General features: G+C 46.9%; 1 protein-coding gene across 1 annotated transcript in view; it reads left to right on the top strand.

Moving 5' to 3' along the window:
- The first annotated feature begins 876 nt into the window (after positions 1-876).
- LOC127319769 (uncharacterized) overlaps positions 877-17,741 on the top strand; it is a 60,701-nt gene continuing 43,836 nt past the window's right edge. Inside the window, exons 1-10 of the mRNA XM_051349746.2 lie at positions 877-1,079; positions 2,306-2,469; positions 2,681-2,939; positions 3,033-3,261; positions 3,360-3,510; positions 3,585-3,755; positions 4,543-4,713; positions 4,833-4,853; positions 4,934-4,998; positions 12,717-12,771. Coding sequence (XP_051205706.1) covers positions 2,353-2,469; positions 2,681-2,939; positions 3,033-3,261; positions 3,360-3,510; positions 3,585-3,755; positions 4,543-4,713; positions 4,833-4,853; positions 4,934-4,998; positions 12,717-12,771 — 1,239 coding nt within the window. The 5' untranslated portion in view covers positions 877-1,079; positions 2,306-2,352. The remainder of the gene's footprint in view (positions 1,080-2,305; positions 2,470-2,680; positions 2,940-3,032; positions 3,262-3,359; positions 3,511-3,584; positions 3,756-4,542; positions 4,714-4,832; positions 4,854-4,933; positions 4,999-12,716; positions 12,772-17,741) is intronic.

Genomic DNA, 17,741 nt, shown 5'->3' on the forward strand with positions numbered 1-17,741 from the left:
CGAGGGACATTTTTTCCTAACATGGGTGGCAGCGTGACGCCCGTCTAGGTCCTTCGGCTTAGACTTTATGTCCATTTTGTATTCTCACAGTGTTTTACTTTCATATACATTTACTAGTTCGTTTTTTTTTCGAAATGGGGGAAATATCGCCCCATCTTCTGCATCCAAAGGATACACACGGTTTTTTTTATTAGATTATTCACGAAACCTTACAAGAAACAATACAAAAGATCAATCTCGAAGCAACCTTACTATACCTACAGTAGGATGAAGAGGGTGACAATACACCAACTCACATCATCCAAAACTAAATGCCTTCCCAAACCGCCCAATAGCAGGTGAGAAGCACATCCAGTTAAGCAGACTCTCAGAGCACGCCAACGCACACGCCACAGGAGTTGCTCCCGCCATATTCCTCGACTCCATCTTCAAGAGAGATCATCGCATTAACCTTACAAGACCTGCCGTCGATGCCACCATGACGTCAGACGGCTCCACCATCCTGCACGTATACATCATCCCGCAACTGTCGTCGATACCCTGCAGCACCATGCCGACTCAGCGCCAACAATGTGGTAGATGAACATTTACTAGTTCGTGGTTGTAATAACTGTACTGCTACGGCTGTGTGCATCCTAGCTGTGGAGAGACCGGGTTCTTTGCTTCAAAAGTAATAAAGTGTCCTTTATCGAAAAAACAAAATGCCAAACAAGTTGCCCAATTAAGCAGAATTAACAAAAACAAGTGCGTGGTTTGGCATTGTTGTTCTTTTAGCCGTCTACCCTTCCTATTCGAAGAACTGATTGATTGGTCAATCATTGTTGCTCGTGATCCCATGGGAGAAGGGTCCAGCAACATCAAGTGGGAGGGTGACAAGTCAGTAGCTGAAAGGAACTCATAACCGAACCCGTACTGGCGTACTGCTGGATGGATCGGAACACGCCCAAGGACGTTGTACAGGGAGTAGGAGGAGCAGAACGCGGTGTGACTCCTTCTTAGCCCAAGACCGTTCGGCTCATTCGACTCCCAACTCCCAAGGGCGTTGACGAACCATTGCTTCTTCCTGCAGCCATCTTCAGGTTCGCTTTCTTGCTATCCATCTCCTGCCTACAAGCTGTTTAGATCCATGCTTCTTTCATCTTACCAGATTCTTTCTAGTTTCTCAAGCAAATACGGAGTTTATTTTTTCATGAATTCTGGGGGAACCAAGCTGACGGTGCCCAGATTTTAGATCTGGCCTTTGATTAGTATCGTACGTGTGTGTGACACCTCAAAGTCTCTCGTTTTTGCTTGATCTGGATGCCTTTCCATGACTGCATCACTCCCTGTTCTGGAACCCGTATCTTGTTCATAATCTTACACTCCCTAATTAACTGCCAGTAATCAATGCAAACACGCCTAAAACAGCAGAGGGGAAAAACGGGATTGTTGAGCTCAGTTGGTTTGCGCGCCTCCAAGCCTAAGGCAGAGGCAGACTTGTACCGCCGCAGCGCCGCATCCACAACGGCCGCCGCGGTGGCGGTGGCCTCGCCAGACAGCGACGTCTAAATCTCTCCGCCATGATGATGTTGCACCGGTTGCCTCCTCTGACATGGTTGCCGACTTTCCCTATAGCGGGACCTTGCGTGGCATCGCCGGTGTCGGCGTCTTCTTTTACGAAGGCATGTCGAAAGAGGCGGTGTCAAGGTTGAGGGTGTGCTCTAGGGGTCAACTAGAGAGGCGGGCGGGAACTTGATCGGCGGGCGGGAGAATGACGCGGTGCGCAGGAGGGGGAATTTGGGGGAATATCTGTAGGGGTTTGATGTGCGTGACGGGACTCACGGGCGAAATCCGATGTAAAGTGGAGCACCGGCGCATCCGCTTCCGACCTCAACCGTAGGGGGCGACACAGGAATGCCAACTATTCTATTGGGCTTCAAAATCGACCGGACACTTTTGGGGTGTGCCGGCGTGGTCCAAAAACAGTGTCAGACCTCCATAGTGCAATTGAGGGTGCTATTGTGATCGCTCGTGGAGATACTCTAAAGAGAAGTTCTACTGTCCACCGTAGGAAATCGGACATTCCAAACATGCACTTATACTGTATTTTCCGCATCTATTATACTTTGGTCTACCAATTAGGTAAGCTATGCTAACTAATACCGCCTGTTCTTCCTGCTCAACTTTTGATCGATCTAGTGCTTCCACCTGCTTGTGTATACTTTTCTTTGGCCATTGCTAGATCTTTGGTTATAATTGTTTTTTCAAAACACGATCATTGGGGTGAACCATATTCTACATATGAAATGTAAACATTTATTTTCAGGTAACAGCTTCCTTTTTCATTTTCTACAAGAAAATTAAGGTAGTAACATGAACACCGCACCCGTCGCGCCAAAGCCTATGCCGCTTCATTTATTAGAAGAACTTACAAATTATTTCTCTCCGGACCGGAAACTTGGTGGCGGCACGTATGGAGATGTTTACCTGGTACGATCTAAGTTCTCTAATGGTATTGTTAATGGCACCTTGCATACATTTCCTGCTGAACATTTTATGTCACGTATCAAACAAAAAAAAATTAAGATGTTGGTTGGTGCATATTCAAGCATGATTATATATGTACCATTGTCTCCTATATATATATGTGGAATATGCTACAAAATTAGTAAATTGACAGTGCATGTGAGATGTTCTATAGGGAGAGCATAAAAATGGAGAAAAGATTGCCGTGAAGGTGCTTAAAGAAGGTCTGGACCTTGACGATGAGGAATTTCAGAAGGAGTATCAAAACCTTGCAAATCTTCACCACAAAAATGTTGTCCGGTTAGTTGGATATTGCGATGAAACTAAGGGAGATTTTGTACCGTACAAGGATGGGATGGTTTTTGCTTATAAGATAAAAAGGATGCTTTGCTTCGATTATATGCACAATGGAAGCCTTGATAGTTTTATTTATGGTATGATGTGTGGTGCTTCACCTGTACATGACATAGTAAGTTAAGAAATAATTTGACGTATACTTTGAGGTTGATCTTTGTTTATTGTTGCAGATGAATTTAATGACCGTAATTGGTGTACACGCTATGCAATAATTAAGGGAATATGCGAGGGCTTGGAATACCTTCATGAGAAATTAAAACCTCCTATGTATCATTTAGATTTAAAACCAGCCAATATATTACTGGACGAGAACATGTCAGCAAAAATCGCAGATTTCGGCGTGTCAAGGTTGTTCTTAGAAGAAAAAACAAGAAAGACAGAAACTGTTCTAGGAACACGGTAAGCCGATATTTTCATGCGAACCTACATATTATGTACGATTAAATTTGCGTTGTCAGAATAGTATCACACATTAACATATATGATTTCTCGTCCAGTGGGTACATACCGCCAGAGTACATAAATGAAGGTCTGATCTCAACTAAGTTTGATATATTCAGTCTGGGTGTCGTGATCATAAAGATAATGACCGGACGAGAGGGCTACTTCAGAATTGCTGAAATGCCTTCTCAACAATTCATTCGGCTCGTAAGACAAAGTGCTGCCTTTTATCGATACTTATCTGTCACATTTATGAAATAAATGTTGTTTTAAATTGTTAGGTACATATGGACTGGATGAATAGGCTACAAGTGCTACCAGTGCACATATATTCTGTACAAGTAAGGAGATGCATCGAAATAGGTTTAAGTTGTGTGGAGGCTGATCGACACAAAAGGCCAAGTATTGGGTTAATCGTCAGTGCTCTTAATGAGACGGAATCTTGTGTCCAGGTGCGACCGCTAATGACAAGATTTATCTTTTTGTGCGATATCGGATAAACGTATACGCGATGATTTAATAGACCATATTGTCACCAACCTGCATGCAGTATTTGCATTTTTACTGTTGCTTTATGTCGTGTGAGTTATGTGTGATACTCTGTCATAACATTACTTTCTTATGCTCTTAAAAAATCAGTACCTTTTAATCACGTGTTTACAAAACCGTGACCACAATTGTAGTCATATCCACCACATAGTAAGAATCTGGCATAGTCGCAGCAGGAAGCTCCCCTTGTACGCAAACATTGCCACCGCTGCCATCTCCGATCCGGACCGTTCACTCGTTTCTCACAGGCCACCGAAACACATGGAGGGAAGAGCAGATCGACTGCATGAGAGCTTGGGAGGCGATGCCAGAGCTGCTTACCGCCGGCATGTCCGGCGATGGATAGCAGTGGCCAGGTGAGTTGTGGCTTCGAGGAGGCGCAGATGATCGTGCGAGACTGCGAGGGGACATGTGGCGTATGCGTGAGAGATTGGATGCAGGATTAACGGGAAGTGGAACATATTAGGGGAAAAAACCGTGCGTAGTTGGTACCCTACACGTAATTAGCGGAAGTAGTAATAAATATGGAAGGAAGTGCGATGTCACTAGAGAGACGGTATCAAACATGGGCTAGGATCTAATGTTCCTGCCAAGTTTGTGACTTTATAAGCAGGTTAAGATTAGATATAAGTTTGTTTTTTGTGTGTGAGTGTTAAGTAAATTAACGGCTAATTTGGATTATTCTTGTAGCTGTGCCCTTGCATTACCATCGATGATATGCTGGATGTCCTGAGAGAGAAAATGATCTCTTACCAACTCTCCATAACTGACAACAGAAGTACGGCGCACTTAGTAACAATAACAACCGCTTGTGATCTGGAAGTTGGTACGTCAAAATCCGAGGTCCGTTTTGCAAATCAAGTAAGTTCACATGGTATATGTCTTAATTATCCGTGCATCACGATATTGTCTAATATTTCTTCTTTGGTTCGCGCTATTGTTTTTTTACCTACTTGTATGGGTTGTTCATTATCCGGCAGCCGGTCAGACCGAGAATCAAGGTAATACAGATTTATTTCTCTCTTCTATTAACTCTTGTATGTTCTCTCGTGCGTTACTTTACAACACATTATTTGTTCAGATCATAGACTACAGAGAGGATCTGAGCCACGCGCTTAGCATGGATGCGCATTCAACAAAGCCTTGGTAGGTTTATGGTTGTACCAATTTATTTTACTATTTCCGTGCCATCATAGCAAATATCTGTAATGACCTAAAATCGGTGCCATACATATTTCCGTGGTTCTGGCAAAATCAGTACGATATTTATTTGGAGACGCCCACCTACACAACGTGCACGTAGAAACATACATGTGATGCAGGTGGAATTAAAACAAATGGTAGCATTACAACAAGATCACAACAAAGCCCACAAGAAACATATATTATAACAACAACTCCAACGAACCACAAATACAAATAGATACAATACAAAGATATAAATTATATATAAAGCCAAATACATTCAACCACATAGAAGAGTACAAATGAGACTAAGAATCGTGAAGATAATCAACTAGCATGCATAAACATGCTCAGGGTGCCATCTGTGCACCGTAGGACGACAACGGGTAGGGGGCGAAGCGGGAGAGGTGCCTTGACACGGGGTCAAACCCCGGTGGATCTCTGCCCAAAACCCCCGTATTTATCTCTACCCAACGGCGAGGATCGATGCCCGGGAGGGGATCGAATCTGTCCGTCGGCAGATTCGCCAGTTGAGCTCCCGCTAGAGCCATGGCGGCCGTCGACGCCCACGTCGGCGCGCGAGAGCGCATCGTTGCGATAGGTGAGGTCGACTGATAGCCGACACCTCGCCTGCTCCAATTGGCGCCGTCGCGCTTCGGAGGTGGCGCGCCTCGCGGTCGCGGATGGCACCGACGCTCGACGTTGCCAGCCAGGGACTCATCTTCGTCGCCGGAGGTGGTGGAGGCGGAGCGTCCATGGACAAAGCGGTTGATGGGACATGAGGAGAGAAGAGGGGGTGGCAGTGTAGCGGTTACTGGAGCGAGGGGAGTTAAGCCGCGTTTCTCCACGTGTGCCACGGGTGCACAAAACAAGGCTATTTTTTTGCTCTCTGGGGCTTGCTCTAGGGAAACCGCCGATTTAGGCGTTCCCACTCGGCATGGATCCGGGCTGCTTTGACGCGCACTGGCCGCTACGTGGGGGTGTTTAGCGCTGAAATCTGCTCTCCAGGGCCTGCGACCTACCAAACGTGCCCTTGGTTTGGGCCAGTTTTTGCACTATGATTAGTTGCTAACAATTCTCTTTGAGCTTGGTGAGAGAAACGAAAGGGCATGCGATTGGTAGGTTTAACGTTGAGGAGTGTTGTGGCTAACTAAACTAGTTCTTCAATCTTAATCCTTTTTAATTTGCCTAACTATTCATTGATTCGAGATAAAGTCTACATGAAAAAGATGCTCCTCGAGACTGGCGGATCTACATGTAGCTTAAGGTGTGCACATGACACCCTCTAGAAAAAAAAATTCCTTTGCAAAATAGCATTTTTCCACCACACATGCATCCCCTAAAAAATTTAAACTCTGATGGTGCACCCTCTAGGCACCTGGTTCGAGATGTTGTAGCTCCGCCACTGCTCCTCGACATTGTGATTCCATTTTCGTGATTGGTTCGTAGTTTCGTCCAGTGTTTCAAACTTTATTTTTCTGGACCGCTGCGAGCTTTCGGCTCGCCAGGCTCGGCTCGGGCCAGCCCGTTAGCTCGTATCGGTTTTTTTTTAAGAAATCAGAGAAGGCCAAAGTGGGATACTGGGCTGATTTCTGGGCCTGTAAGGAGAAGGAGGCAGGGGGTAGGTCACACGCGACGCTGCTCATTCTATCCCTTCGTTTCTCCCATCGCATCCCACAGAGCCCCCACGCGCGCCACCGCTCTGGTGTCGACACCGCCGGCCGGCTGGCCGGCTGCCTATAGTGCCACGCGGCCTCTCCGTGTCCGCGCTCCACTATCCACCAAGCCATGGAAACGAAGAAGCAAAAGCCCCTTTCCTCGCTGTATGAGGACCCGATGCCGGCGGTGAAGAAGAAGGCCAGCGCCCAGTCTAGCTCGGAGGAGAACCCCAGCATCGCGCCCCTGAAGAGCTGGCTCTCTGCCCACATCGCCGATGCCGGTCGCGCGGTGGGCCGTGACAAGCCGTCCTCGTCCAGGCAATCAGCAACGCCTCGTGTCTGTTGTTAGAGCATCTCTAGCAGATACGCCAACCCGCAAACCGCAGATGCAGGCCGAGAAAAACGCGATTTGTAGTGGGGCGAGCAGCCGCAGGCCCCCGACGACCCGGAGCAGGCGGCGATCCTGGCGTCGCTGAACGCGCAACGCTTTCAGAGGTTGAAGGAGGAGGAGCGGAAGTTCGTCAACGATGCTAACCTCGAGCACGCCCTCGAGATCTCGCGCCAGCGAGCGGCAACGGAGGAGGCGGGACGCCTCCATGGACAGAAGCTCTACGAGCTCAACGCTCATCGCTACTATGAGGCGTTCGTTCGCGAGCAAGCGAGGCGCGCCGAGAACGAGGCTTCTCGGCAAAGGCTGAAAGCGCGGGGACAGCGCCGCCGGCAAGCTCCTGCGACGCTGGCCGCCATGCTCAACCGCGAGATGCGCAAAGCAAGGGACGAGAAGCGGGCACGGACGCAGGCGGCAAAGGCGAAGAACGACGACGAGGCAGGCCCGTCGCGCGCCCCAACCAGCAGCCATTAGATTAGGATGAAGTTCAAGTTTTATTTAGGTTTAAATTCGAGTTACTTTTGTATAAATTTCGTATGAATTTCGGTTTTTAAATGTCATTTTAAATTTAAATTTCTATCGGGCTGACGTATGGGGGCGCCGGTGTGGGAGCAGCATCCCCGAATAGAGGATGCTCTGCCGGCGCCCCCCATACGGCAGTGTCGGAGCCCCTGCCGGCGCCTATTTGGGGGCCGCCGGTGGAGATGCTCTTAATTGTTGAATCTTTAAAGCAAAATTGATTGTTCGGTATACGAGTAGATACATTGCTCAGTCTCATGGGGAAATTTAAATCCATGCATGCTCATTTTGATGTAGAAATTGTCCAAATCTTGCAAAAATAATGGACCATGAACTACTAGTACATATAGGGCGTGTTCGGTAGCCTGGGTTCGAATCGTGGCTCACTGGCGCCGTGGTGCAAGGGCAAGTGCGCGTTCGGAACGAGCCACGGACTGGAATTGGCATGTTGTTTGGCAGGCCAGGCTCCATGATTTGCGCCAAAAAAGCCTTTTTGTTTGTTTGGCTGCAGCCAACTCCAAATCTCGATGGAGATGTGATTACGGGTGTTTGGTACAATCCAGGCATGCCTAAGGTCACCTCTTCTCTACAACCGGTAGCCTTACCATGCTATCACCTCCCATCACACAGAAATTAGTTCATGACAGTTGCAGACTAACAAAGCTAGCAGTTCACTAAATCAGCCCTAGCTAGTACGAATGTTAGTTCACAACGATGCTACCTAGCTACTACGAATAGCAGTTTATCATCACGGGGTAGTTCAACATACGGGGATTAAATTGGGGTTTGAGAAACAGGGGATGAAAGGGGGGTTCTTCTTCTTCTTCACTTTTTCACCTCTTCACTTCTTCTTCTCAGATGGTGGTGTTGCCTCTGGCTTCGCACATTGCGTCATCCCACTCTTCCATCTTCTCATTCCAGGCTTCATTGTCGCATGCGTCCACACCATGACCGGTCTCTACTTTATCAAAAGTGACAACCTCTTGGAAGAAGTCATCCTCGCTCCAACCTAGGATACAGTTGTGAAAAATGCAGCAAGCAAGGATCAGCTTTACTTGAGTGTCAAAAGTGTGGAACGGTTTCTGGTCAAGGACCTTGAACCTGTTCTTCAATGCAACAAAGGCCCTCTCAATGGTCACTCTAAGGCTTGAGTGTCTCAGATTGAACAACTTTCTCGCATTCTGAGGTCGGTGCCTGGGAGAGAACTCGTTGAGGTGGTACCTTGTTTTTCTGAAGGGAGGTAGAATACCAGATCGGCATGCATATCCAGCATCTCCAAGGTAGAACTTACCCTCATGGATTTGCAACCCATCAGGCCTTGACAAGCTGTCGGCCAGGATGTTCGCATCATGAGCTGAACCCTCCCACCCAGCAAGCACGTATGTGGGCCTCATATCAAAATCCACAGCTGCTAGCACGTTCTGGCTGGTGTAGTGCTTCCTCCTGCGGAATGCTGCAAACATTGATCTCGGTACCTTTGTAGTCACATGAGTACCATCAATAGCCGCAATGCAATCCTGTCAAAAAATTAGCACACAGTTATGTTTCTGACAGTACCACACATCTAATAAGTAGAACGAACATGATTTTGTACTCACCCTGAAATACGGGAACCACCTGTAGCTGTTCTTGATCTTGGGTGGTGTGTTCGATGATGCTGGCTTGATCATGTCACATCTGATCTCCCCAATTGCGTACAACACCTGTTGGAAGTACCGAGAGATAGTCTCCGTAGATCGCCTGAATGTGGTATGGATGACTCTAAACCTCTGTTTATGAACCACGACATGAAGAAACATTGCGACTTGTTCTTCGACAGAGGTGTGGATGCTATAATGTTTTCACAAGTGCATAGAAAGGGGCTCTTCTCATCCGAAGTATCTGGATAGCCTCTACATCGCTACATTTGTAGATGTAGTTTAGGTTGGCAATCCTCTCCTGATCTCGTTGAAACATAGGACCGTAACTGACACGAGGAAAAGCAGCATCCTAACTGCTCTCTTGTGCACCATCAGAATCCAGATTTGTATGCAAATAATGTGTGATGTGGCGTGATGCACAAGCTGAAGCTGGTTGATCTACTCAAACAAGATCTATGCATTACGAACGGTCTTATCTAACCCAACTAGTTCTACCAACATGAATCTAACACTATAGTAGAGCAGAGGAGTTTCCCCTTACCTCCGACATGGCAGACGATGGACACGGCCGAAAGCCGTCGCAGATGTGCGCAGGCTCTGCCGCGGCTGGAAATGACGACCCTGATCCGGCGTCGGAGATCAAAGGGAGATGTGCGCTGCCAGATCTAGGTCGCCGCAGCCGCCGCCGGTCCGAAAATTGGGGAAAGGAAAATTTTGGGAGGGGGCTAATGGAGAGGGTAACCGAAGAGGGAGGTTACCCCTACCTTTGCCGTGCAACGCCGCACGGATTTCGCCTTCTCCCGCCATGCCGAGGTGGAGCGCCCGCGCGAACGGCGATGTCGATTTTCTTCTCCCCAGGGCATGTTCCTGGAGAAACTGTCAAATTGGGCGTTCCTCCCGGGCCTGCCCCAGAGGTGCTTTAAGACTCGTGCGGTGCGACAACGCGGAGGAGCCCAGGAAACCAAACGGCCCAAAAACTGCGGGGCCGATGCGAGCCAAGGCGAGCCCAGTCTACCAAACGCGCCCATTCTCCTTCGTCTCTATTGTGTCCGCTATGTTATCAGTTGGTCGGCTCGCGAGCCAGCTCGAGCTGGACCGAGTTTTAGCTAAGCTCGTGCCGAGCCTACTTTTCCGGCTCGTTAGCAAAACGAGCCCAGCCCGAGCTGGCTCGTGTCCGGCCTTATCTACAACTTCGTACAGAGTACTAGGAAGATGTAGATGTACTCGTTTAGCAATGTCAAAACGGAAAACTACCAACACGAAAGTTATGTGAAATGGTGAGATGTAGCTACTCCTCGAAGGAAAATTCAAATGGTTGAACGTATGCGATGAATTTTACAAAAAATATTCGAAAATAGCTTCAGAAGGAGCACGGAATAGACATTCAAAAGCTCGCGAAACTAAAAAACGGTCGCGGGAATGGATTCCCAACATCAAGACGCATCTTTTTGTGTAGAGCTCATGTCAAATCAAACCACTGTTTTGTAGATCGAAGAAAGACTAAAATGATCTAGATTATGTGTGCTGCCACCACTTTTTTCGCTCGCCCGAGATTGCACGCCGAGGAATGGTACAATCGAGCGTGACTAACGGGCTATGTTTTAAATGTTTCTGGCCTACTTTAAGAACAAGTGTGTTGTGCAGGAAACATTTTCCTCCATGTAATATAGGAAACGAGCTCCCGAGCAAACCAATCACCTCCCTAATTAACTGCTTAACTGATGTTGCGGAAGTAGTCCATGTGGCGACGTCAAGAGGTAGATTTTAGTGGCCACACGGTGGATCGCCGATGTCAGGGGAGAAGTAGTTGCCGACAACAAAGTAGTGCTCGCGCCAAAAAAAAATTGTAGGACTATCGGACACGGTCGCCGGAAAGAACAAACGAAGGCAGTGAATGAAAACGAAGGCGGTGAACGATTTGCTCGTACGCGGGCGGTAAAGCGGCACGGCGCGAGCAAAGGCTGCGGCAGGGATCTGACCATGTGGTGCTGCTGAAGACCAAACAAGCAGGGACCGGAGGTAACGGTGAAGCTGCAGCTCGCTTCTGTTGCTGCCACGACGAAATGGGAAGACGCGGTCGGTCACGACCGGCGAAACATAAGAAATGGAGCGCATTCGACCTGCGCGCAGCTCGTCAAGAACAAGAGAAGGAGCATGCCGGCGGCAGATCGGAGAGGACCAAAGACACGTCGGGGCCGATAAACCGATTGGAAATTTGGAGGGGATTTTGAGGAATGAATTGACAAAAAAAATTCAGATCTAGGATAAGGAAAGAGGAGAAGAAATTTAACAGATTTGGTGCTAGATCTTGGAAAATAAAGACGGAGGTCAAAGGGGTAGGTGGATTTGGCCTAGTTCCAGATTCTCTCATTCCGGACACAATTATTTACATCCAAACATCTATTTATTTCTTGCTTGATTCTCAACTAATGTTCAATCACATTCAGAAATGTTTCCTCTCTTTATTTTGGACTTGAGAAAATGAGACGACTTCAAATGAATTGTAGAGTGTAGAATAAATAAGTCAAAGTCCAATCTGGTCACACTAGGATTTGATTCAACAATGGCTTATAGGTGCCCAAAATAAGTGAGCTATTTGTCAACAAGATTAATCCATTGAAGGAATTGTCTTCCAAACGGGTCACACTGGACTCGGATTCAAATGTTGGATCTTTGAAGCCTTCATATGCAGAGCATAAATGCTTACTCAAAATCGATGCCACATGCCCAATTAATTATATATGAATCCAGTGGCTAATATATTAAATCTCCAACTAATTACAACAAAATTCATTGGCATAATTATCTAGTAAACCAAAAATTGGTATTTAACAAATGCAATATGCACTTCACAAAAAACATCTGCCAGTAAAGTCAGCAAACATCAGCATAGTCGAAAATGGAACTACAGCTACATAGAATCATGAAAACTATACATACCCTTAAACCTTATAATCAACAATAACTCATGGGTATACTCCCTTCGGATTCCTATGTGTTGATGATTTGGACATCGCGAGAACCTCTAAAACTCAACTCTGAGCACTAGTTTCACCACGTGTATATTTATAAGCCCAACAAAACCATATATATACATCGAATATTTATTCCAAATATTTGAAAGGCAACGATCTTCCGAAAGGCTAAAATTTTCTATGTCCAAAAGAAATACCTTTATAAAACTCGGGGGAGTCCTTTTTCCCATGGGATATGCAACACAAACTATTTTTGTATACTGAACAACAACCTTTTAGATTTCTATTACGAGGTTTGAAAATTTTGTCTATATTTAACATACATAGAATTATTCTATTTTCTTACATTTATGTGTTATTCTAGTTGATGACGAGCACGACGGTTGATAAATTGTTATATAGTTATGGAATGACTAAACAGGTTAATTGTGGAATAATTCTGTAAACACTCTTGTGCTATATATACTTCTACATTTGAGTATCCGTATGTGTCGCACAGGATATTGGTATGTCATGATCGTGGCGAAGTCTCTATTTGGAACCACCAGAACCAGGTATGTAATACCATCCTTCTGTCACTCCCAGCACAATGTGCAATGTCAAAACTATTATATAATGTATATCCTTCATTCTAAATTAAATTACTCAAAGAAATATAGAATGGGACTAATGACCTAAGTGAAACGTGTCATTATTACCTAACTAGAGTTTCCGAGGTCGGTTACGGTATGGGATATGCCCCCTCCACCTCTAGACTGGGTCGATTCGGGTCGTTAGGTGTTATGCAAGGCATATCATGTGGAGTCATCATGCCATGCATGTTGTTGGCATGAATGTGAAGACGACCATTTATTTCTACATGAGGTGGGTCGAATACGGTGCGACACTGATTGGAAGTGGGGCAGTATGGGATTCTTCCTGCTTCTAGAATAACTTCCAGGAATATTGGGCTAGCGAGATATTGGAAACCGGTAGAAGGATTAATGGAAGTGAGAGCTTCGATGACAAAAATGAACACACTCTTGTGGAAATACAACATCTTTAACCAGGAAATGTTGACGTGTGTTTGTGTCATGCCCTTGTTCAAGGCGGTGACTCAAAGCTCATCTTTCATAATCAAAATCATGGATCGGCTACCAGTTGGACTCATCATCGCCACCGCACATGTGGCCGGTGAACCCTTCTTGAAGGATTTAACTAAGAGTTGTATTTATTTTCTTTGTTTCGGTCACTGGTCATATGTTTTGAGGTAGGTTCGTGGAGTTACCGTCATGATTCGCATGACCGTAAGTTTTTTTGCCCACTTGTTTGGCATCGCCACATGAATTTTTTAATAATGAAAATGCTTGTGGAGATCAGTGGGCGGGGCATTCCTCTTTCTAGAGGAAAAAACTATGTGAACTCACATACAATATTCTACTTGGAATGCTCAAAATAAATAAAAATAAGCGGAATCCTATTAATGCAAGATATTTAAAAAAAAGATTGCGCAATGTGGCTGGAGCCCTGCTTTTCATTAAGATAGAAGGAAAAAAACAGGTACATAGCGGCTATAACACACCAACCCAGGTCCCACATGCAGATTACTCAAAATATTACCCACACTAGACACCACACTAGTGTGCAACACCCCCGATCTAGGTGACGGGATTGTAGGAAACTGACACCCACAGACTAGCTGAACCATCGAAATATTGTAAGAATAAGTCGGGGGATCACGGGTAGTGCAAGTGGTCCGCAGAACATCTCGAGGTACGTGGAGAGGTTAGAGTCATTAAATTTTGCACCCAGAACCATGAGTCCAAGAAGTGTGCATTTCCATGTGGTTACCCCTTTCTGCTCATGTTGTTCCAAGCGGGCGATCGAGAGCGACCAAGGGGACACCATGCCCCAACCCTAAAATCTCTCTTGTGTCGAGGACGACCCATTTCCCGCTGCAAACACCGACAACGAGACGTGTCGCCCCTTCTGCCATTGGCTTTGTAGCCCATCCATCCCATAGGGCTAGAGCTGATCCCTTCGTTCCTCTCGCTTGGTAGACATGTGGTTCCTATGGTAGCAACACGACATGTTGCGGGTGAGCGACGGTGTGGCTCCCCGGTGGTATGCTCGGCTCTAAGGCCTTGCCTGAGTGGATGGGCATATCTGGTGGTCCTTCGACCCTACACGGGTGGTGGCAGGCACCGATAGATGCATGTTGCTACAGGGGACGTCCATGGAGACGTGATGCAACCTAAGAGACTAGAGCTTGGTGGTCAGGGGAAGGGCATGGTGTTGGGTGTTGCTATGGGTCCTGACGGCTTGTAGGTGAATAGTGGTGTCTATAGCACTGTAGTGTGGCGACGGTGCTACTTGTCCTGATCCGGACCTGACAGGTGCCTGACCTAGCGGTAGAGGGTGGTTGATCCTCTCCCGCTTGCTACTCCGGCGATGGCTGCGGGATACATTACACCTTTGCTGACTACTTGTTACCTGTATCCAAGCTTGGAGAGATAGCCACCCTTCCTTTTCGATCGATCACCCTTATGGTGTAATATCATTCGCGCGATGGGTGCTCGATTTCGGGCGGTGAACTCCTAAGGTTGACTGCTGGGCGTATTTAGGGTGAACGACGTGGCTGTCGTGGTGGCCATTCTCTTTTTTTTTGACAATGTTACCATAGGGGAAAATCCTCACGGTGTAGATTTTTCTATTTATTTATAAACCAGCGGTACAAAAGTACATGGAGCTTTGCAAGAAGTAGTACAGTAAGGTATAAGTGTACCAACGCAAAAACCAACGAGGAAATCCAACAATGAATAATCAAGCGGGGTAGAGGTGGAACAAGAAGAGCAATAAGGGCATTAAGTAAAAGTGAGCACAATCCAGTCAAGGAGGGGCTGAACCCGGTCTGGTTTCACTCGGTATTGATGCAGCAGCAAATCCCTCTGGAAACGGACTTTCCACCGGTCAGTAGATGGAGCGGGATTTGAGGGTCGGACGGCGTGTCGACAATATCTACTGACATAGGCATCCCCAATGGGCCTGCCGAAGAAGGTACCCGGGGTTTACTGAAGGCCCACGACCCGCAAGATACGAAGCTCGGAAGCCCATTTTAAGTGTTGGTATGGAAAGATAGAATTGTATTAGGAATAAAAGACTTGTAATCAGAGTACGGGACGGACTCAAAAAAGTCTCTCGTTGTTTGTAACTTGTACATCACGAAACCCTCGGCTCCACCTCCTTTATAAGGGGGAGTCGAGGGAGAAAGATAGCATCGATTTCATTGTCAACACAACCCTAGTTTTCTAACAGTCGAGCATTTTTCCGGCTGAACCTTCGAGATCTACTTGCCCTCTACTTTCCGCTAAAACCCTAGTCTACAACGTGTAGGCATTGACAAGTCGATACCTTGTCAATTGGCGCCGTCTGTGGGGACTAGAGGCGACAAGGAGCTGATCTCGATGGCACGTTCAACATCGTCGACATCGTCTGTGGCAAGCAACGCGATGGACAGAGGTAAACGGATCGCTACTGGTCTCGTTGATTTTATTCCTCACCCTCCCGCCCGTTTGGATGCATATGCCTATCTGGAGGAGCCAATGGAGATGGCGTTCGGAAGTTTCAACTTTCGTGTCGGGAAAGAAGGATCATATCGCCTAGCGGCACCGATTCGTTCGGGACCATTAGCGGTTGCTTCTAATTTCTCGACATCATCGTCAACAATCAAGTCAAGTAATGATGAAATCTCGTCGGCAAGCTACGTCAAGCCTGCTGCCGGCAGAAACCTCGCCAACTTGTTCGGCGACATGTCTTTCGGGTCGTTCACGGACTCTGATCTCGATAGCGACTTGGAAAGCGTCAACAGCTTCATCGACAGATCTACTTCTATTCGGGAGGTCTTCACCGATCGTTACGACAGTGTCACCGATTCCGAAGATGAGCATCCAAGGCCAGCATACCATCAAGTCTATGTGATTGGCGAGTCAAGTCACCCAGAGGAGGAAACATCGGAGGCTTTCGATGATTTGGGAAATCCATACATCGATCCCGCTGATCTTACCCGAGGTCTGGGCCGCAAGTACATCGGGCCTACACCTCGCCAGAAGCTACAACTTTCGCAAGCAGCTTGGGATAGAGCGACAAGAGCTTTGAACGGCACAGATCCGATGACCACCACAGCTACGGTGGAAGAATTACAAGCATATCAATATAGACTCGCACGCGCTAGCCGAGAGTTGGAAAAAGAGAGGGTGATACTCCAGCAGAGAAAAGAAGCAGCATCCGCTTCAAGCAGGCGACGAGCTGAGCAGAGTCGACAATCAGGAACTTCGGGAGATAGTCATAGAGCAGCTCGCGATAGATGAAGATCTAGGCTGCAAAATATACCTGAAGGCGAGAGGGAGCATCTAATCCAAAATCTCGACATGTCCTTTATGTCGATAGATACAAGAGGGAACATTATTCCCAAAACACCGAAAGCTGGTTACATGGCGACTCAGGCTTACATACTAGCGTCCAGACCACCTCCTGGAGATCCAAGAGAGGCGTTGTACAACATGGACATGGCAGTAGTGGGAGCCATGGGAACAGCTTTCGCAAGTACAAGCACACCACCCGAAGGTACTGCAAGACAAAATAGTCCTCGACCTGCTGCGAGAGTACAGGAATCTCCAAGGACAGTTGATGCAAGAGATACCGTGGTGCAAGCACGAGTCGACAGAGCACGCCAAGAAAGGAGAGAACGTCGGCACTCACCGGAGGTAGACGAGGAAGATATGTGCGGCCTCCCTTGCTTCACTCGACGAGTTCGTAAAACTCGAGTTCCATCTGGGTTTAAACTACCCGATAATTACAAGAAATTCGATGGACTCCAGGATCCTGAAGATTGGTTGATTGATTATCTCGAGACAGTAAAGTTGACAGGAGAAACCAAAGCAACCGCGATGCAGAGCATCCAGGTTTATCTGAGCGGAGCGGCGAGATCATGGATAAAAAAGCTACCAGATGGATCTATCGACAGCTGGGAAACTTTCGAAGACATGTTCGTGAAGAATTTCTTGTCTACATGCAAGAAACCTGCATCAATAGAACAGCTGAGGGCCTGCAGGCAGAAATATGATGAGCCAATGAGGACATACATCCAGAGGTGGAATATTATCAAAAACTCGGCAGAAAACATATCTGACGAGAGAGCGATAGATGCGTTTGTCGCTGGGATCTGGAGGAAGGACCTAATCGAGGATTTAGGAAGAACCAACCTGAAAACAATAGCGGCGCTCATGGAAATAGCGAATCGCTGGGCAGATGGAGAAGATGCCGTTCAAAATAAGCGACATAGGTCGTCGGAAGATGACCGCAATAGAAATAATCAAAATAGACGACGTTTTCCTCGACAGTTCTCAGACTATGATGGACCTGGCCATGTAGCGGCTGGTTTCCGAGGAAATAATGAAGGAAATAATCGGGATGATTATCAGAGGAGCAATGAGCAGCGCAGCGACTATAGGGGTTCTCCCCGTTCCAACAAGCAAAATAGTGGGTC

Source organism: Lolium perenne, chromosome 5, assembly GCF_019359855.2.
Source record: "Lolium perenne isolate Kyuss_39 chromosome 5, Kyuss_2.0, whole genome shotgun sequence".
NCBI lineage: Eukaryota > Viridiplantae > Streptophyta > Magnoliopsida > Poales > Poaceae > Lolium > Lolium perenne.